General features: G+C 33.9%; 1 protein-coding gene across 2 annotated transcripts; it reads right to left on the bottom strand.

The window, feature by feature from the left end:
* Positions 1–3,012: 3,012 nt before the first annotated feature.
* On the bottom strand, positions 3,013–15,739 carry LOC114261159 (calcium uptake protein, mitochondrial-like). Of its 2 annotated transcripts, XM_082894589.1 has the most exons (7): positions 15,287–15,739; positions 12,249–12,316; positions 7,345–7,568; positions 7,137–7,220; positions 5,311–5,524; positions 4,223–4,519; positions 3,013–3,705 (listed from the first exon to the last, which is right to left on the bottom strand). In XM_082894589.1, the coding sequence occupies exons 1-7, from the start codon at positions 15,645–15,647 to the stop codon at positions 3,490–3,492; spliced, it is 1,464 nt and encodes a 487-aa protein (XP_082750715.1). In that variant the 5' UTR covers positions 15,648–15,739; the 3' UTR covers positions 3,013–3,489. The 2 variants fall into 2 exon arrangements, with proteins under 2 accessions (XP_082750715.1, XP_082750716.1); XM_082894590.1 differs by lacking the exon at positions 7,137–7,220 and having other exon boundaries at positions 15,287–15,702.
* Positions 15,740–22,885: the final 7,146 nt, after the last annotated feature.

Raw genomic sequence — 22,885 nt, 5'->3', positions numbered from 1 at the left:
GCTGCTTAAATCCATAATCCCACAGCTGCACCAAATATGTTAACAGTTTATATTTACAGTTATAAGCCATAATCTGTTAAACTATAATTTATAATCACTTTTCCACAACTCTACCATACAGGGCTTATATTAACTTTCTTTTTAGCATGGTTAAAGTGATCGAAGAGTAGTGTCCATGGTAGGTAAACATTGAAATGAACATATAGATATACATTTTAGTACGAAAGAGATGATAGCATAATTTTTTTTATTTATATGACTAACAAATTACTAATAAAAAGATACCTAAATATTATGTGAATTAAAACCTTAAAAAATCCAGAATAATTATGTTAAAAATATAAAAGTAATTATATTTCCTTCAAACTTCAAAAGAAGTGAATGTAACAAAATAAAAATTATAAAATTATTATAATTTTATTTCTAATTAAAATTATCAAAAAAAGCACTTAAATCCTAAAAAACTAAACGCCTTAATTTCCCATTTCATCTACCATCTTTCAGCGCACTTTCACTGGACTACTACCATTGCCACTTGTCGCCATTGCCACTCGTCGCCATTGCCACCTCCAACCCTTTCTCTCAGTCACCTTATCTTCGCCTTCTTATTCTTCTTCTTCTTCCAAGAAAAAACATAGATTTGAAAATTATACCATAAAAATTCTAGATCTTCCTTTCTCACTTTCTTACATACATAGAGTTGTTGAAATAGAGGGTTGCAGGCTTAGGTTCTAGGGAGTTGCAAGGTGGTGGTGGCGGTGGTTGTAATAGTTAAAGGTGGAGGTGTTACAATTTGAAAGGTTTGTGTAAGGAGAATATAAGAGATTAGAAATGGAAGTATAGTTGGTATTATAGAGTGCCTAAAGAGAACAAATAAAAATTTAAATTTTTGTTGAAGAGGTTAATTAAAAAGAGAATGTAATGCGATAAATTTATAGTGTAAATAGGATCAACCGTTCGTTTACCAATTTATTTAAGGTAAATTCTACTTTATCCTTTGAGATTTTATGGTACTTTTACTTTAGTTTTTAAATTATTATTTTTTTCACTTTAACCCTTAATAATAATATTCCTATTTTTTTTTCAATTTACTGCTGAATCAACTTTGGTCCCATCAAACTACATTATAACAAAATTTGATTAAATTACATTTTGTCTCTTAAGTTGTCAAGATTTTTTCATTTTAGCTATAATATTTTTTTTCCCACTTGACTCCAAATATTTATAATTTTTTTTTTTTTCAATTTAATCCCAAAACCAGCTTCCACGTTGGTAGCTACAAAATATAATATATATATATATATATATTATATTAAAGTTTTAAGACTCAAAATCCAAAACTAAAAATTTTGGTGTAGTATTAGAATTAGGGGTGTTCGCGGATCAAATTTGTGTGGTTTGCGGTTCGGTTTTGACCCGCCAACATCTATGCGGTTTGAGAAAAAGTCAAACCGCAACCACCCGCAGTGCGGTTTGCGGTTTCTGCGGATAGGATTTGCGGATGTGCAGGCGGTTTGCAGTTTAAATTTTTTTCTTTAAAAATTAATATAGATATTGTTTAATTTTAACTTCACACACACTGAGATTGCCTACAGATTGAATGGAATTGTCACTTATGTCACTCATCAGTTTAACATCCATGATTTGCACAGTTTATATTTTGTAATATGAGAGCATTGTGTTGATCAAGCATAAAAATCAGTTCAAAAAAAAGATACTCTTTTTCTTTTCTTTTTTGGATAAATAAGTTTTTAAAAAAAAAGTACTGTGAATCATTTAAATCATTAACCAAAGTGTAACTTAGGTAAGACTAGAAGTCAATTAAGTAAAATAAATACAGAACATATAATGGAAGTTGTAAATTCTTCCAAGTAAATGAACGACCAGGTTTTTCCAAATATATATATATATATAGTGCGGGCGGTTATGACGGACTGCAAATCGTAAAATTAAATTATTTCAAACAGCACCTTACCCTATTGTATTTGCGAAACCGCCCATACGTGTGCGGGTAGAGTCAGGTAGGTCGGGTTGGATAACCCTATGCCCAACCCTAATTAAAATGGTGGATGAGTTTGAACATTTGTGCAAGGTGGTCATGGTGTAGGGGTGGAATGGTTGAAAAGTGGGGGCAAAGAGAGCGATGGTGGTGGAGGTGGAGGGATAAGGGAGCAATGGAGGGGTATTGAAAGTTTTGGGATAAATATGCAAAGGATGAGTAATTATCTAGTCTTTTAGGAATTTAAAGGTGGCAATATGCCCATTGAATAGCAAGGAACTAGTTATTTACATGACCCAAAAAAATAGGAAGAGTACGGAACAATAACAAACTATGATTGATTGGACATACAGTTACATGATGTACTCAAAATGCTTGATAATTTCTAGCAAATGAGAAAGAGAATGGTAGGAATTTGGCTATGAATTTTGGGTTTGAGTTTGGATTTGAATTTGAAGTTTTCTGTCTTAAACTGGACACAAATAGTTATGGATGTAAATTGAGAAAATCTACAAATGTCAGTGACCAAAGGATTGAGATCCAATGCTGAAAATGAAGGAACTTGCTACATTTGTTATTTGGAATGTACGTTGAGTTGGGTTTTTCACAAGGGAAAGGTGTTAAAGTCAATGTGTAAGAGTGGCATAATATCAAGGTTGAACTGGAAAACGAAGACCCCAAGGACAAGGAGAGAGGTAATCACAACTCCAATACCATTGCATGTAACTCTCTGTCTCATAGCAACATAACCATAGCTTCCTGAAGTTTATATCCGGATAACACAAATAGCGTGCAAATAGAAATACCCTTCGAAAATATATACTAGAGACCTAGAAATGTCCAGCAAAATTAGCTTGCCTATGGTACAATAAAAACATTCTGAAAAATATGAGAACAGCAGGGACATCATATACAACAAACACTCTTGGTCACTGTGTCCCAACTTCCCTAATGTTTTCCAAATCTTACATTACCCTCTCTCTCTTTTTTTCACTTCCAAAAAAAATAAAAAATAAAAAATAAAATCAATTTATTGATTAGAACTCAGTTCACTAGTGAAAGTAAAAAACAGAAAAATAAATCATTTAAGAACTTACAAGGTAAATATAAGGATATCATCGTCAAATTAAGGGTCGGGCATAGAATACTCACACAATTAGATTGTTCACTGTGTACAAGACCCTCATTACTAATATATTGTGTAAATCAACTCTACAATTCTCTATTTCAAGGAACTTGTTTAGGATGATCTGTGCCACCTACATTAGCAGTGGAGAAAAGGCGAGATGGTCTACACTAAGGTATAGAATGATCCTGACAAGCACAAGTTAGCAGACAATCAAACAAAGACGCGATGCTTGTTGATACCTCCACCTCGTACTATTGGATTTATCTGTCAGCACTTTCTTCAACTACCCGCCCACTGGATGAGAGAAGTCGACTTTCCTAATTTACAACATGACAAAATTCAGGCCACGTACCAAAATTGGTTAGGAAAGAAACCGTGCAATGGAGCGGTTATTTGTACAATTCCAACAGCAAGATAAAAAGTCCATGATGCCCGCTTCTGTAGGTTGAGCAATGTCCCTTTCCCGCTTTTGTAAAACTCTTACAAATTCGTCTGAGCTTAAACTTCCATCACGGTTTGCATCAAAAACATGGAAAATGATCTCAACAACATTGTCAGTGAGAGCGACGCCACATACCTGGCATTGATAGATCACTCCATGAAAACAGGAAAATAAATTTGGTTTTCAAATTTATTTATTTTGAGTTTTTTTGTCTTTAGTGAATTTTTTTTTATATTTCAATCAAATTTTTTCAGATGCATTTAATCCAAATGCATTTGAAACATAAAATATTTGTGAAGAAATTTGAAAAAAGTTCATTATAGATAAAAATTTATGAAAATGTGCAGACTTTTGGGGTTTTTTTTTTAAGTATTTTTTTTAGTAAACTTTTTTCAAATTTCTTCATAAATATTTTACTTTTTAAGTGTATCTAGATGGAGTGCATCCCAAAAAGTAAAAAAAAATAGACTAAAATATGAAAAAAGTTCACTAAAGAAAAATAAAAATAATAATAATAATTTTCAAAAACTTAACCAAATAGATTGACTTCCAAAAAACTTATAGCATGATAAGCAAAAATAACTTCAAAAGTTTCAAGAAATTGTAGAAAAAAAGAATAACTGTACTTTAAAAGGACAAATGAATATCATACTTGGGAAGCAGCTCGTTGAAAATCCTTCTTTGTCAACAAACCATTTGCTTTTCCATAACTGAAAAGGGCCAAAGAAAATGGCTGCAATTGTTTTCGCAGCTCTGCAAAATTCTTGAATTCTTCAAATGTAACACGTACATTACTAAGATTTGAATCGTTGTTTAATTCATCAACTCGATCTAGCAACTTGTTCAAGTGCCTCATGTCAGCAGAAGCAACCATGGATAAAGCAAAATCCTTGGGTGATATGGTTCCACGTGATTTGTAGTCATAATGAGCAAACTCCAACCTGACCATCTGTAACATACAAATAGATAATTAAATGCATAATAAAAGTTTCCTGGATGCAGCAATAGAGAGAGAGAGAGAGAGTGTCAATGTTTCTAGGTATTCCCTTACTTTACATGTTGGGTACTGTATATGCTGTGGGGGGGGGGGGGGGGAAAGAAGAGTATTTGGAAGAGCTCTTTCTCTCTCTCTCAGTTAAAACAAAAAAAAAAAAACTAACTAACTAACTAGCATGCTTTATTTGCATGCTACTTGTTTAAAGAAATTCTTAAGAGATCCCAGGTTAAAATAAGGTGTCGGTGGTCTCTGTCTGAGTGTTAACTGATCAAAATAAGATTTACCAGCTTACTTACTTATCATTCTAGCAAGCAATGAAGCCAGTCTGCTTTGCAACACAACCAATTTTCCTTAAGGAGAAAAGATGATTACCAATTTCTTTAGGACCCAAACGTTTGATGCAGTATTGGCTTCTAGAGGAGGATATCAGTGTTCAAATTGGGCCTATGCTCTTTAGGGAGACCATACCTCCTCTATTCCAAACCTAGAGGAGGTATATGCCCATGTTGAACAAAACTTTTGGGTTTTGTTTGGCCTTTTTCTTGGTTCTTGCTCTCTCTCTCTCTCTCTCTAAAAAAAAAAAAAAAAAATCTTCCAACAAAATAAAATGATGATGAAGACAAGAAGAAAGTAGCCACAAATGATTTAAAACATTAAAATCCACCAACGACGAAGATAATCTCAGATCAATTAAAAAAATTGTTCCTTCTTTAATTTTATATAGAAGTGCAAGTTTAATATACCTCATCATGCAGAGATCTCAAAAACTGGACAAATTTTTCATGTTGGAGACACTCCTTGCCATCTTTACCAAAGAAGCATTCCACCAGGCCTCCATTTTCTACAGAACCACCTATTCTTAGCCCCGCTCGAAGCCCATCCCTGTGAACCACTCCTTGTCTATTATGAGCTCGCATCAAGGCCATAACTTTCTTAAATTCCTCTCTATCTATTTTTCTATTAGTGGACAATGCAGTTGAGTTATTGGCATGCAGAGGGAGAGAGAGTAAAGTAAATAAAACAGAAAAGCAGTATTGATAACTGATATATACAATCAATAAAACTCATTTAAGGGGGGAAAAACCAATAAAACATATATATATTTATAATTTGTTCCTACTTGATCCTTATATATGTCATGTAACATACTTAGAAAAACTAAACCATCATTTTGGACATCTCTCAAGAAGAAGGGCTACAATGACACGTGGGCACCTCTTCAACTACACAAAATTTGAAGATAGATAGTAATTTACTACACCTCCAAAATTGGAATTCCTGCTACAATAGAATTATGAATGGGGAACCCAAAACTTATTCTTTGGGAAAGAAGTACTCAAGAACATCTTTCATCTCCAAACTATGAATCCAGACATCAAGCAATAGGTCTAGGTCAGATGACAATCAGAACAAAGCACAGCCATGTTCAAAAGCAATGAGGGTAGGCTGATGTTTATATCTAAGAGGGGTATGCTATGTAGCACGGATACGGGACACGACACGGATACGTAAATATGCAAATTTTTAAAAAATAGGGGACACGACACGCTGGGGACACGTTTAATATACATAATTTTTTATATATATTATATGTAAAATTAAAAAATATATACTATTTTTATTTATTATATGTAAAATTAAAAAATAAATATATTATTTGTATTTATTTATATTATTTAGGGATGATTTAAATAAGTGCACTTTTTGACTTTTTATGAAATATGGGTTGGGTATGGGTTGGGTTTGAAGTGATGTGTTAGAGAGGCGACGTGACTTAAATAAGATGATATGACTTAAATAGGATAGTGACTTTTTGACTTTTTTAGATCATGCCAAACAAGGCTTTATTTACAAAAAAAAGAATAAAAAGAATAGGGAGGGAGTGACACGGTAATAAAGGAAGAGGGAAGAAAAAGTGAAGAGTCAAACAAAAAAAATGGGAGAGACAGAGCAAAGAGGCGACGGCGACGATCAGAGAGCGAGAGGCGAGAACAGAGAGAGGAGATGAAGACGATGAGAGACGAACACAGAGAGAGAGGAGACGAACAGAGACGCAAAAGAAATACCTCGATCAAAGACGAAGAGGACTTGATCTGAGACGAAGAGGACTCGATCTAGGCTTCAACAGGTTCTTCCTCTCTCTCTCTCTCTCTCTCTCTCTCTCTCTATCTTCAATGGGTTAGAGTTTCTCTCTGTCTCATGGTTAGGGTTTCTTTCTGTTTCCAACGTGTCCATGACGTGTCAAGCGTGTCTGAAAGAGTGTCCGCCTGCAAAAATTCAAAAAAAAAAAAACAGGGACACGTTAGGTCGAGTGTCGGACACGTATCTACCGTGTGTCCGACACCCATATGCTGCCTCCAGAGACGTGTCCGTGCTTCATAGGGGGTATGTATGTGCCCATACATAAAATGGTAGTAGAATGGGCCAACTTTTAGTTAAGAGGGCTGCATTTAAGTGTTCTGCTCTACTTTTAGTGGGTTCACCCAAGGAAAATAAGACAGACATCAATAAATCAAGTTGTGAATAATAACTGACCTCTTAAATATTCAAAGGTTGCTTAGATACCTACCTATTGCAATCAATGTCAAACATTTTAAATGCCACTGAAAAGTTTGATTCTGGGATGCTCAGGATTGTAACAAAAAAGATATACCTGTCACGAGAAAAACACTAAGAGAACAATTCTCCAGAGAGCAAAAAATTATCATCTACAAGCGGAACATTTAATGAGAAATCTTCATCCAAAAATACGATAGAAGAGATATAAAGCCACTCACTCTTTGAAAGATATGAGCCCATCATTGTTCATGTCAAAAAGCATAAAGAATTCTGAAGGAGCACAACGCAGCTCACCAGGACGCCTTTCCCCTCTAAGATATCCATCTCTTACAAGGTTTGATTCAGATGGAGGAAAAACAGGAACGACAGCCCGCATCAGATCTTCCGGTGTCATAAAAAGTTTTCCTTCTGGTGTTCGAAAAGAAGCAAAGTACTCAAAAACCTTCAAGGAAAACATTATATGAGATATTCTCAAAAAATGTACAGATCATTCTTCAAATCCAATCCCATGCAAACCCAATGCTCACTGCAAAATATTCTACATAGCTGAATAAATGCATATGAACACCTTAAAAAGGCAAGATGCTAGTGACAACCAGAGGCAAGAAGTTGTAGTGCCATATCATCTACTTCAAGGTCTTGAGAGTGTGGATAGAGCAAGATATGACAGATGGACCTGCCATCACTGCTTTCACCAGTTTAGTCAAACAAGGTATTAAAAAGGGCTACTATAAATCCAGTCAAATTGAAGAGGTTTTAGTAACTCTAAGAAAAACTAAACATGTTACCAAGGAGGGATTCAGTTAAATCTCATTTCAGGTAATTTTCCAAGTAAGAAACCACCTGCTTTGATACTGCAACAAAAAGTACGGAGGCGCACATCTAGGATGGCACCGTTACAATATTTAACAGTTGGCATATAGCGGCTTTTGCTATAACTTTGTTTGCATATTTTGATTTCCTGATGTGAAATAATGCTTCTTATACATTGCCAAAAACTTTTAAAAAAAAATTCCCAAATTTTGAAAGTTTTCTTGAACTAGAACTAGACTACTGTCCGCAGTTTTGTGACCTAGAATTCCGCAACTTCAACCACAATTGTTGTTAATAGCATTTCAGCTACATATCTTCAACCATTGTCCTCTGTTTCATTATATATTCACAGCTCCACCTGGTTAATTACCAGTTTCTTTTATATGCACAATATTATTTATGATATGTAGCAAGATTATTGAAATTTTGCAGGTGTTATATCAAAAACACCATTAGAAGCAATCTTTATAAGGCAAGCCTACCATAGTTTAAATTCATCAAGACTTCTAGAAAATCAAGCCTCACAATATATTAGGCTATTTCCCTATTTATAGAAAGTGAGGCCTCGTTTGGCAAGAGGCTATTTTAGCCAATTAGTCAAAAAGTTACTAAATTAGCCAAAAAGCCAACAACCCATACCAAAAAGTCAAAGATTCTCTTTTCTCTCTACTTTTTGTACATCTTTTCGTAATTAGCCAAAAAGTCATCCCAAACATACAAGTTTTTTTTACCTATCTTTTTAGCCAAATAGCCAAAAAGTTACTAAATTAGCCTGTTCCCAAACGAGGCCTGAATAAACAACAAGAAAGTCAGTTTTGCTCTTCTTGTGCAAATGTCTGAAAAATCAAAGGTGAGAATAATTCATTTTTTCCAGTTCCTAAACAATGAAAGGTGATGACTAAAAGTTTGGAATCTTTTAAAAAAAAATTTAGGAATAAGATTACTTGAAGTTTTTGTTTTATTTTTTATTTTTTTTATTTATTTATTTTATTTTATTTTATTTTATTTTTTTTTGGATGAGTTGAATCCTAAAGTTCTTCCTGTATTAAGTATTTCTCCACAGCAATTTATATATGCATATATCATATGTTGTTTACTATGGCACCCATCTTGCTAAACAAGAACGATTTTGAATTCTTTCCTCACTATTACTACTTCAGATGAAACTTGGTTTTGTGAGTCCGAGTTGGAATGCCAAACCACAAAACTACTACAGAGGCATTCTAGCCAAAAGGCCAACAAGAGTTGGTGACAGCCAAGATAGCACTCCAAGGATCCCAAAGATTTGGAAGTTGTAAACCTCCATGGAATGCCTAGCTTTTTCAAAGGACAGCTATCTTGCACTAGGAAAAAAGAAGGTTTGATCTTAAACATAAATATTTAGAATTGGGACTTCATTCCACTTTCTATTGTTATGATAATTCACAATTGAGAATTTGAAGAAAGTTAAACAAGTATTTTGTGCCCTACAAACAATTTTTTTTTTTTCTTCTTCTTCTTCTGCTTCCGTTTTCCCCCTTTTTTTAGCTTTTGTAAATATTCACATGCATTGAACATCTCAACATGAACTAGTTTTAACTAACCAAGAAACATATCTACAACAATAAATTAAATTACTCAGTTAGGTATCCAATGTTTGATGTTCTATTCAAACAATCAGCATTGTAGATTAACGCAGTTGTCGCATGCCTATGGAACCCAGCCTCCATCAATGTATACACATGATATTCCATAATTTGACCAACGACGTTGTATGGGACGGAATGTTAAGCAACTAAGAAACAATATGTAGAGAAGATGAGTGTTGCTGAGATAATGATGCTAAGGTAGATGTATGGCAAGATTCGAAAAGACAGAATTAAGAATGAATATATTCAAGAATTGGTAGAAATAGTACCAATAGAAGATAAGTTAAGAGAGAATAGACTGAAATAGTTTGGTCACATACAATGGAGACCAACAAAAGCAGTAATGAAGCGATGCAATACAGTGACAGTAGATGGTACTGTTAGGGAAAGGGATAAACCTAGATTGACGTAGCCTAATGTAGTAAATAGAGATATGAATCTCCTTAATTTGACTAACAAAATGGCCTTGGATAGAGTCGAGTGGAGAAGAAGAATTCATACAGCCGACCCCATTTTATGAGGCTTAAGACTTGGTTTGGTTTGGTTTGGTTTATGCATATTCCATAATTTGGAATAGTTTGTTTACAAGAATAAAATGTGAGGTTCAATAGTTCACTCAACTTTGAATGCAAAAAATTAAAATCGCATATCATTAATCCCATAAAATTACACCTACAACTAAGCAGAAATTGAGGCAGCTTTCTCCGCATGCACATTAGCTTATCTAAACACATGCTTGCACAGGAACATATCACAAGTAAGCTTGCATGCGTGCGCGCGTGCGCGCACACACACACAAGCAAAAACATCAACTTTTCGTTCTCTTCCTCCTCTGTTTTCGCTTTGATGTAAGTTAGTTTTTCAGTATTACTCCCTCGTCAACTTTTCAAATTTAAAATTTTACAAACTTCAGAATAATAGAATGAAAAACAGTGTACCCATAGAAATTAAAAGAATACAACGAAAATATAGTCTATAATAGGTCTCCTTTTTATTTTTATTTTTTTATAAGCCAAAGATTATATATAAAAGACACCAGAACGGGCAAAAAAAAAATTCACTAAATTTTTTAATCCAAAACTTAAAACTATGCAGAAAAGACATTTCAACCTCCAATGCCCTATCTACAACCTCGCAAGGCCCCCATTTTGCTCCCTCTATAAGCACTACATCAAACATAAAGGAGGTAGTGAGCCACCTATGAAGCGTGGGTACTTCGAAAAACATGCCGTACTTGTACCGGGTACTTACCGGTGTATGGTACTTCTGTATACGTACCAGGTACACAAAACATGTACCCAAGTTTTTTCTTCTTAATTTTTGACATACCCAGACGTACCTAATATATACCCAAGCCGTACCGTATCTCAGTTGAAACAATATGTTCGTCTACTACATAGATAAAACTCCTTTCACTAGAATTCTTTTTTATTTTTTGTTTTTTGTTTTATACTTAGCATAATTTTAAAATTAAACTATGGTTTGTGAGTTATTTAATATTGACATTTAATTTTGATTTATACCTTTTCTTTTGACATTAAATGTTAATTGTAGGTTGAACCTTAACAAATAAAACCATTTAATTAATTTTTACATTACTCTAAATTAAAAATAAATATTTTTTTACAATCGTACCAAGCCGTACCTGTACCCTATTTTTTTTGAATTTTACCGTATCGAAATACCCGTATCGTACTAATACGAGTACTCATACTGTACCTGTGCTTCATAGTAAGCCACCAATCAAGGTTTGCTCACCTCTTTATGTGGGAGACTCCCTCCCAACACTCAAGAGAAAGGTTCTATTTCTTATTGCACATAGACCACAAGATAAAGTTCATTTGTCCAAGGGATATGAAAAAAAAAAATAATACAAAAAAAAAACCACAAGATAATCACTGAAAGTGGAAAACAAATGAAAACTAAGACTTTTTATTAGTTCCTTTGGTCATAACTCGTAAGCAATGTACTATTGTGACTTGTGAAGTACATGCCCAATGTGACTAGGAACTAAGGGAGACCTTACCCAATGTAGTAGGCTTGATATCACGTATGCCAATCTTCCCCTATTTAAAGCAATTATTATAGAAGCTTGAGGTGCAAAATAGATGACACAAAGGGGCAGACAAGGTAACATAATTCAATTATAGCTTTAAAAATGACCCTCAAAGATTGATTTTCCTACTTTTAAGATGTTTATAGAGGCACCAAAGTTCCAGCACAAGTGACAATACTTTTAGTCAATAAACTCCAACAATACTTTTAGTCAATAAACTCCAACAATAATTTTTATGCAAGTAGTTAGTAATAATGCAACCATATTTCAGTGGTAAATAGAACAAGAGTATTATTAGCTATAGGAAACGTGCACTATTGAATAATTTTTAAATTCTAAACCAACTAAAAGCAGAAGGTACACAACCAACAAAATCCTATTACTCTACATATGTTTACCCTAAACAAAGATGAATATTATAAATAATTAGTAGTGTAATGACGAAGATGTTTTGTTCTCTCTTCAATTCATTCTAATAACAAGATTAAACAAGAAATGCAAATAAACTCTTTGTTTGATTGTATTACTATAACAGTTAACATTTCTTTAAAAATAAGTAAATTGAAACTATTTAATTCCATGAATTGAAGTGTTACTGTGTCATATGCGATCTCCTTATCCGTACCTTTTCAGGAGGGCTTCTCATCCTTATGCGTTTCTCATAGTTAAAGAAAATCTTTCTCCTATATGCATCTGCAATGATAATAAGAAACATTTACACCCTGGTATTAGCATAATTCAAACAGTTTATTTTTTAATAGTTCAAAATCGATTAAAAAAATCAGCTAAGAAAATAATGAATTGTTTTTATATAAAAGGAAATGCAATGACTCAATCTGGACAGACAAATATAATACTTCAAGTAAATTTCATTGTAGTCGACCCCACTTGAATTAGACATAAGGCTTAGGGTTGGTTTGGGAATTGACTTTTTTAGTAGTTTTTTGGCTTTTTATGAAAAACATGCAAAAAAGTAGAGAGAATGGATTGACCTTTTGTAGTGGCTTTTTGGCTAAAATTTCAACTTCCCAAACAAGGCCTTAGTTTGGTTTGGTTTGGTTTGGTTTATAAGTAAATTTCATTATAAAGTGGCAAAAACCTAGTACACGATGTGGGTGGTTTGGGTATTCTTAAGTTCGAAGTGTTTAACAAAATACTATTAGGTAAGTGATTAATAGCACTTTTAGAGGAGGGTGACAGACGAAAAATACTATTACGATTGGGGGGATTGGTGTTCTAATACCAATGCCATTAAGGGTCCTCGTGGAGTGGGTATGGAAAAGTATTATCAAGGTGAGAGAGGACTTCTTGAAGTTTACAAGCTTTAAAGTTGGAAGTGGATGCAAATTGAAGCTTTGGCAAGACATTTGGTGTGGTCAGCTGCCCGTGAACATGACTTTTTCTAATTGATTAGGATAGAGGCTAATAAAGAAGCTTCGGTTGCAGATTGTGGGACAACTTTCCCAACGGGGGGGAATTTGGGCACCCATTTGCTGAAGGCTGTTGAGGGATTGGGATGTGAAATCTTTTAAAATATTCTTTTGTATGCTTTGGGGTGGGTCAATTCAAGCAAGGGAGGACGATACATTGATTTGGAAGGGGTCTAGGAATGGCATGTTTTTGGTGGCTTCTTTTTATCGGCTAGTTTGGTCCAATATATATTGAGAACCAACCAATTCGCCACATAGCAGTCTGCTTTTAAAACCATGGAAGGGTAGTAAATGCAAAACATGGGAGTAACTCCAAGTCATTGGCTAAGGAGTCCTATATTTTAGGCTCCTAACTCTCTTTTCTAAATTTCTTGAGGGAATTGTATATTCTTACACGTATATAAGATTTCCTGGGATTCAATTTAAACTTAGGGTTGGCACTGGCACGCTTCCTTTTCGTCACTTAATATCCCTCAATGAACTAGCATCTCTCATTAAACCAAAAGAAGCAAAAACCTTCAAGAATATTCAAAAAATGCAATTTAAACATTCTCATCCCTTAATGCTAGGGCTGCAAATGAGCTGAGTTGAGTCGAGTTTTGCTGTGTTCGAGCTCGACTTGGTCAATTTTAAGTGTTCAAGCTCGTGTCAAGCTAGCCCAACCAAGCTTGAGCTTGACTTGTTGAATATAAACTAAGCTTGAGTTCGACATGGATTGGCTCAAATCTAATAGCTAAAACTAGCAGCTAAATAGCTCAAATCTGCCATAGTGGCATGATCTTGAACAAGTAGAAATGGACAAAGGCTTACCAAAACCAAACGATGTCACTTTATTAAGTAATATGTGAAATACAATTGTTGTGTCCTATATCAGAAAGACGAAGATGCATGAGACATCCAGACCATTATAAAAGATGTTGTGGTTGAGTAGACCTCATTGGGTCGTTGTTTCACTTCAGTGGAATAAACGCTTGAGGCATGTCACTGTTTTATAAAGGCATGTTAATGGCCATTGGTTTCAATAACTGATATATCCTTTTGCCTCATTTATATATACATATATATGTGTTTATGTACCTATTTGCCTGAAAGTCAAGCAAATGCATAAAACTCAAACTGATGCTTTAATAAAAAAATATAATCAACCGCGCTTGGCTGAGTCAAGGTCTATGCTAGAGCTCAGCTCATTTCACTGTCGATATTGAAAGTTAAGCTTGAGCTTGTTCACTAACATAATTAAACTAGTTTGAATGAGTTGCCGAAGAGCCAAGCTCGTCATTAATGAAGAAGTCGGTTTATTTCCACTCCTTTTAACTCCTCTGTACTAACAATGTCACACCCAAGTCGTATGCATGCCAATGCCACTCCCATTCTCAAATCAAGTAATAGACAGTGCACATATACATATATAAATACCAGAAATATGTATATATATATTAATTATTGTCCCCATCCAAATAAGACACCGAGTACAATGCATACCATTATGAATACAAAAAGAGAAACAGCTAAGAGCTCTAGATAAAATTTAGCATTTTGAAAAACCTTGAAGTTTGGCAATGCCATGTTTTGACAACCCATTTGGCATACCATTGGAGATTGATTTTTGGATGAAATTTCTATAATTTAGCAATAGCAACCACTACAGACTATAGTTGCTCTAACGATATCAAAATATAGATTATGTATACCCAAAAAAATCAATAGTTTCACGGGGAAATTGCAATTCAGTGGAAGTTTTCAAAAAAAAAAAAAAATCAAATCAATGGTAATAATTAAAATTAGTGAAGTTTACTTAAAATACGGATTCCCTGTGATTTTAGAAATTACAAATACCCCAGAATTTTGTATTTAACAGAATTAACAACAACAAAAATCCTAGTACTCTCCAATTCAAAAATAAAATTACATGAATTGTTAATTGAAACATATTTCCAAAATTATTAAAACTGTTAATTCCTTAATGATTTATTAATAAAAAGAGTCCATTGTTATGCGATTAGAACTTGAAGGGCCAGGATGTAATTTCCAGAAGCTCCCATGTAACATTATGTATTTTAAACAGATCTTAGAGGTGTATTTGACCTTAAAATTATGAACATTTCCATCAAATATTTTGTGAAGAGACTGCACTTATCTGTAATTTCCCCTACTTTTAAAGACAAAGTAGTAGCAAAACAATCACAGCAAATAAGGTGATGAATGGGATACATACATATATATATATATATACCTCCAAAGAGAAATTTAGGGTTGGAAGGCTGATCATCATCCACTGAAACTTCCGCAGTAGCAGTAGCAGCCGTTGACCAATCAGCGAAAGAAAAAAACGAATTCTCTGAAGAAAAGCAGTAGTACCCAACCAACCCAGAGCTCGAACCCACCGCAATTGCTGAAACCCATCTCAGGAAAGATCTCAAACTGCTTGAATTTTTCTGCAAATTACCAATTAAAGAAGAGGGTGGTGGTGGTGGTGGTGACGGTGACGGTGACGGTGACGGTGGGGTAGAGAAGGGGCGATATTGGAGGCGTTGGATCAGTGGGAGGGGATGGATCGAGGGTTGGGATCGTTTCAGGGTCGCCGAGAAAGACATGATGGAATGTACTGCGTGTAACGAATAGTGACAGAGAGAGAGTCACAGCTTGGGAAGTTCGCTATTTGAGTTGGTTTTTTTTTTTTTTATATGTTTTTTTTAATTTGACTAAAACAGTTGTATTTTAAAAAAAAATAGTATATTTTTTTTAAGTAGTTAATTTGATAATTATGAAAGAAAAAATGAAATAAGTATGAATTGAATGTAATATTCTATCTTATTAATTATTTTAATTTATTTACCTTTATTAACTGTTTTAACCCAAATAACTAAATAGTAGATGAAAGCGATTGAAATTTAAAATTCAAAATCCATAAATGAAAGCGATTGAAATTTGAAATTCTTGGAGCGTCCCTTACCCAACACTCTCAATTAGAGGATAAAAATATAGCATGCCTTCCTACTCCTCCAAACTCTAATTATAAATCATTTTCTTTTTTAAAATTTAGCATGTTATCTGTACTATGCACAAATATAAATAAATAATTAAAAATTAATTTTAAAATTAAAATAATAATATAAAATTTATTTAAATTACTATGTAGTAAAAATGATTTATAATTAATTAAATTTTATTCATTTTTATAAGAATTACACGTAAGAAAAGATTTTTGTTATGATATTATTAATTTTGTGTTTTAAATTCTCAATAAAAAATTACATGTTATAATTTAATTGGTAAAAATTAAAGAATAAATTATAAAAATTATATTTACGATAAAATATTAATACATTTTGTTTTATAAATTTCATAATTTTAATTTACCATGTGATAATAGTAAATTACATTTGTCAATATACTATTTTTTTTTTATTTTGTAAAATCTAAAAATTTATCTACTCAAAATTATAAATTATCGTATGTCATAACTCTGACGTAAAAATAGATTAGGATTAACTTGTAGTGTTGGACTAAACATTAGAAATGACCTAAAAGCTACTCGACCCAATATTTATGCTCATGTGACCTTCATTTAATTATTAAAAATTGTCTTTATTGGTTCATGATCGGTATGAGTCGGTTTGAGAATTCTAATATTAGATTAAATATTAAAAATTAGCCTAAAAAATCTAATTCAATTCTTTTTTTTTCAATAATTATTGGTTTAAGCTATAATACATCATATTTTAATAACTTAATATTATTAAAAAAAATTATCTTAATGTTTACAGTTTTTTTATCAATCAATAAAAAAAATTATAAATATTAAGAGAATCATATTTGAACAAATTCTAACATAAAATTTTTATTTTAAAACTTTAAAACCTACACAATTTCTTTGCCTCCGTAACTAATTTTTGAGATAACAACTAAAACAAATTTCAATTATTATTATATGGAGAGATATGTGTGGTAAGAGTTTGTAATACACAATTTTAAAAAGTAACATTAATTCAAAATTTTCAATATGAAAAATATGTGCCCAACTTTTGTTATGTTTGATTCATGGATTTGGACAGTAATTTAGAATGAGGAAGGAAAAAGATAAGGAAAATACAAATGAAATATAACAAGGGGGGTGTTTGGGAACCCACTTTTGAGGCTAAAATAATCTCAAACACATTTTAAGCCAAAAAGCCTCAAAAATTCCCATCCAATGATTAATATTTAAAAAAAAAAAAAAAAAAAAAAGCAAAGCCGGAGCAATGGCAGCCCTACACTGTCATGACAGTGTGTAGGCTGAAAATTGTGGCAGCCTAATCTTTGAGGCTAAAATGACGATTTTGCCCCTTTAAATTAATTTTGAAAAATGTGAGAATGGGGACAAAGTTGTCATTTTAACTTTAAACATCATTTCAACACATTTTTCAATACAACAACTTAAATAAAAATCTAACCCAACTTTCCAAACACAAAAACTAAAATAGCCTAGTAATAAAATAGCCAAAAAACCTCTAAAATAGCCACTTCCCAAACACCCACAACATTTTACCTAATTTTACACATTTTCATTTTCCTTTTCAAAATTTCTACCAAAAATCATAAACCAAACACATCATCAATGTTTGAAAGACGTTTTTTATTATTGTATTGATATACACTGTCTAAAAAAAAAAATCTATATAATATTTTGCAGCAGAAGCAAGTACTTAAAATAGATCATCAATCACATTATAAAAAATTAAACATCTAGAGAAATAAATTATGAAAGATTTGAATTGATTCTTATATTTTAGTAGTACAAAAATTTAAATTTTAAAACTGTTCCTTTTCAAATTTTTAAATTTAAAATTTTAAATGGATTAATTAATTTTCTTTTTAAAATGTGTAAATCAAGACATAATAAAAAAAATTAAATAATTCAATAAAAGTTATAAGTTTTTTTTTTAACAATGATTCAGAGTATTAATTTTGGTGTTTTAATGAAGGACTAATGATATGGTAAGGAGAAAAGAAAAAAAAAAAAAAAAAAAAAAAAGTCAAGACTAAAATGTCACATCATAGTGGGTGCGGCCCATTGTCAGCTCTAATGAGCTGGATTTAGAGCTTAAAAATTAGAGTTTCAAAACATTTTTCTTTTTCTTTTTTTTTTAATTTTAAAACTGCTTAGTTAACTTTGCTTTTTAAATTTCAAAATTTAAATTTAAAAATCAATTAATTAACTTTCTTTTTGAAATGTGTAAATCAAGGTATAATAATTTTTTTTAAATGATTCAATAAAAGTTAGAGAAAAAAATTAAATTTTAAAACTAATTAGTTAACTTTCCTCTTCAAATTTTTAAATTTAAATTTATAAATGGATTAATTAACTTTCCTTTTGAAATGTGTAATAATAAAAATAAAAATTTAAATGATTCAATAAAAGTTAGAAGATTTTTTTTTAATTTTAAAACTTTATTAGTTAACTTTCTTTTTCAATTTTATAAATGTATTAATTAACTTTCCTTTTGAAATGCAAAAATCAAGACATAATAAGATTTTTTTTTAAATTTAAAAGCTGATTAGTTTGTAACATCCCGTACTTTAAGGTATTAATATTTAGTGAGTGGTATTGATAATTTATTATAATAATTTAGTGGTAAGATTTTTAAATAAAAATTTAATTTTTAATTATTCATTTGTATTTATCTCATCTCTTTTATATCTATCATATTGTTATTTAATAATAAATTAATTTTTCTTACTACTCCCCATCACGTGGAGAAAAAAAAATACAACAACAACAAAACCAAAAAACCGTGGGCAACAAACAACCCACAACTTTCCCACTTACCACACTAAACCATCCATTTCCTTTTCTTATAAGTTGAGCCCCTTCTTCCCCTCCTTTTCATCCCTCCCGAAATTTCATCTCTTTGTCTCTCATTTTTTCTTTTCTCCCACTGTCGGCTCTCTCTATTTGTGATGTAAATTTTAAGTTTAGATATGGAAATATTTAATATAGAAATATTTAAAATGGGAGTTAGTAATTTTACAAGAGATCATAATTATTTTTGGAGATTTATGAAGCAAGTTTAGATTTATGGTGACGGAGTTAATTATTTTGAGATAAATTCGGGTTGTATACAATATACTCTATTTAAATCTCTTTGCAAAGAGTTTTCTATTTTTAATTATCCTCAATTTGTAATCCACTTGATTATTGTGGTGTTGTCGAATCGTTGATATTCTTATCATTTGGTAAAATTCTCCACAAATATTTTCTGTGTTAAAATGGTGATTTGTCTGACTGAATGACACGGAAACACTCTGTACATGAATCGAGTGAATCTTATTAATTTATTTAGACCAATATGCCCGGATAAGCGTGGAACTTGGGTGAGGTGGTGAATAAATGAATATGTTCACTATTCATGTACTGAGTAGGACCGGGTATTTGGTCTTAGAATAATATCATATATTTGGTTGATTTGTTATGCAATTTGGTAAATTGCATGATTATTGTATCGTTGATTTAATGTCATAAATTGTTGGATTCCTGTTAATTTATTCTGTATCTGAGCCTTGTATTCCTATCGTATTGTATACTTCTGCAATTAATTTATTTTTCAAGTGTGGAGCAAATTTTAGCGGAGATTGAAATTGAGACTAGAAAGATTTATTAATATAGTGATTTGGGACTCACCATTGTAATTATTAAATTTAGAAATAGTCGTGATATTGTTTATTTTGGAGGTAATTGTACTATAGAATATTTTGAAGGATGTTGTACAATTTTGAGACAATTTTATAGTTATTATTTTTGGGAGAAAAACTTGTATTTTTTTTAAGACTATTTTAGTGTATTTAACGACCCGAGAGTAGGGCGTTACATAGTTAGCTTTCTTTTCAAATTTATAAATGAATTAATTAACTTTCCTTTCGAATTGTGTAAATTAAGGTATAATAAGATTATTATTTTTTTTAAATTTAAAAATTTATTAGTTAACTTTCCTTTTCAAATTTCTAAATTTAAATTTCTACATGGATTAATTAACTTTCTTTTTGAATTGTGTAAATTAAGATATAATAAGATTTTTTTTAAATAATTCAATAAAAGTTAGTCAATGGAAGATTTTTTAATTTAAAAAATAAGAATTCTGAAAAAATAGTATGAGGATTTTGAGTTTAACAAAACTCTTCTCATTAGAAACTTCATTTTCCTTAATATATGTATAGATTTATCTCCAAAATATTTGTATGAAAAAGTAAATAATTTTTGTTTATTAATAGACATTGAATTTTTAAATTTTGTTAAATCTATTTAATATTATACTCATTTTAAATGTATGATTTCACCTTTTTTAATGAAATCAATTCTGTACGGGGGCAAATATTCCGACAAGCTCGTACTCCTTTCTTCCAAGCTCCTACTTGTCCGATCGACCTGCGAACACAACGGCGGTGAGCTACCCGGCGGTGTGTGGCCAGAATACCCCTCCGACGATCAAGTTAGACACACACAGGGATAGAGAGAGAGAGAGAGGGTTGAGTGTTTAGTGTATGTCTCACCAAATGTTCATCTATCTCAGCATGGGGGGCGCAGACTTACTTATATACCTTCTGCGCGCCAAATCCACTCTCATTCGTCTCTTGACACGTGGTGCTACTATCCCAACTTTCAGCACAAATCTTGTTGAACATCACCTAACGCGACTGCCAGCCCACTCTACTAGGAGCTCGACAGCCGGGCTGCATCATCTCGGCTGTAGATGACCGTGTTGTGTAGCTGGCCAGAGCGCCCCACGCTCCGCTTCGACCGAGCTCGGGACAGCTACGCTGGTTTGCCGTGGGCCTTACTGCCGAGCAAACACATGTAGCTCGGTCCAACCTTGTCTTTCCTGGTGCCGGACAACCCATTTGACAGGCTTCGATACCAAGAAGCTATGTAGCTTGGTCAAACCACGCCTTGATTAACTGAGCAGGATCTTTCAAGACAGGGCCGTACTACCTCGGCCCAACCCTTGTTCGGCCCAAATCCGTCCGGCCCAATTCCAGATCATAAATCTCCCTCTCAATTGCCCCTTAATTCCGTCCGCGCAAGCGTGACTGGGATTACCCATTTTAACCGGGGTTACCTCTCCTCAGTCCTCGGTTCACCAGTCGATGACCGGGCTAGCTGACATGCCTGTCTTCAACATACTATCTCTTGACTTGCTCGGTCGTCGCCTCATCTGACCTTCTTGTCTGTTCAACTCTGACGCTGCCATTAATGGGGACACGTGTCAATCTCCCATTGGTCCTCGAGCGGCCAACCCAGCCGTCTGTTGGCATTCAAATTTTTGGCGGTTTTTTCTTCCTTATCTGCATGCCTAGCTTCCTTCATTTCATTCCTCTTGCTTCTCATTTCTCTTCGACGACCCAGAGCTTGTGTCATTCCTCCTTTGCCATTCCTCAGCTTGTGTTCAAAGAAGCAGCCACTACCCTTCAAAGGTATGTCCCCCAACTCCTCTTTTGCTGTTATTTCACTTAGAATTTCACACATTAGGGCACTAAACACGTAGTTTTTAGGACATAGGTACCCAAAATCGTCCCAAACCCTTAACTGTTCATGGTGTTCTTCACTTTCTCTGATGAACATTGAAGATCTGGGGCGGACCGGGCTCCAGGTCTTCTTTTGATCCAAAAAATCACCCCGACCGAACAAATAGCTTGTTTACCTCAACCTTCGTAGAAACCGGGGTAGCAGAAGGACTTGGCCACTCGACCGGGCCATTCTCTAGTTCGCTTGAGCGATCGAGCTCCTTAGCTAGCTTTTACGACCGAGGTGTTTTGGCACAATCCATGACCGAGCTCAAGTCCAGCTTGTTTTGCGCGACCACGCTCCCACTTACAATTACCCTCCGTTTTCCTGTAGAGTCCAAGGGGACCAAAGACCAATTCCAAGGCTCTCAAGGACCGAGCAGCCATTAATTCCCAGCCCGTGCCAAATCGCCCCAGCCGAGCTAAATTAGTCGGCCACACATGGGAAAATTCCGCTTCCTTGTGGACACACCTGCTGCCTTGGTGGCCTTCAAGGAAGAGTACGGTATCCCGGCAGACGTCCATTTAGAGCTCGCCGAGATGGAAACAACCCCCTGGGGCAGGCTTGACCAATGCCCCTTCACCATGCTGTCAGTAGTTGAAGGAGGCCTTCGCTTCCCGGTCAACCCTTTGATGACCGAATTCCTACGCCGTACCGGGCTAGCACCCACCCAAGTCTCGACCAATACTTACCGAATAATCAATGGCATGTACGAGCTAAACAACCGAATGATGACGACTTCTTCTAGGTGTCTGGCAATTATGAAACAGCCAACGTACCGGGCTGGTTCATTAGCAAGAACTTCGGTTCCACATGTAAGCCACGCTAATTTGCTCGGTTAATACCCTGCCTTCAACATTCTGTACTTAACAATTTTTCCTGTTTCTTTTGCAGCAATTCAGGCCTTGCAATCCAACTACCAATATCCCAACGTTGAAGCCATCCGAACCGTGCTCCGTTACAGCCACCGGGATTGTAACGAGTTGCTCAGCTACACTCCAACCTACAGATACTCAGCTCCACGTTGGAGCAAAGTTACAGACTTTCTCCGTGCTCTAACGCCTCCTCCGGACCCAACTCTACCGGACGTGCTGCTAATCCGGTTAATCGAAGAACAAGAGATGGCAAAACGAAGCCACATCAAGAACCTTCTCACAGCAACCTCAGCCGAGATACCGAGCATCACTACCTATTCTCAAGTCGCCGGGCAATCCAGCGGCCCCATGGTCGCTTTGGCGTCTCCAATAGCCGGACAGGTCGAACAAGAGACCCGCCAGGCTGGCAAAAGACCTC

The sequence above is a fragment of the Camellia sinensis genome, chromosome 11 (assembly GCF_055761805.1).
Source record: "Camellia sinensis isolate YWXY chromosome 11, ASM5576180v1, whole genome shotgun sequence".
In the NCBI taxonomy this organism is placed as follows: Eukaryota; Viridiplantae; Streptophyta; class Magnoliopsida; order Ericales; family Theaceae; genus Camellia; species Camellia sinensis.
This window is presented reverse-complemented; position numbering and strand designations above follow the sequence as displayed.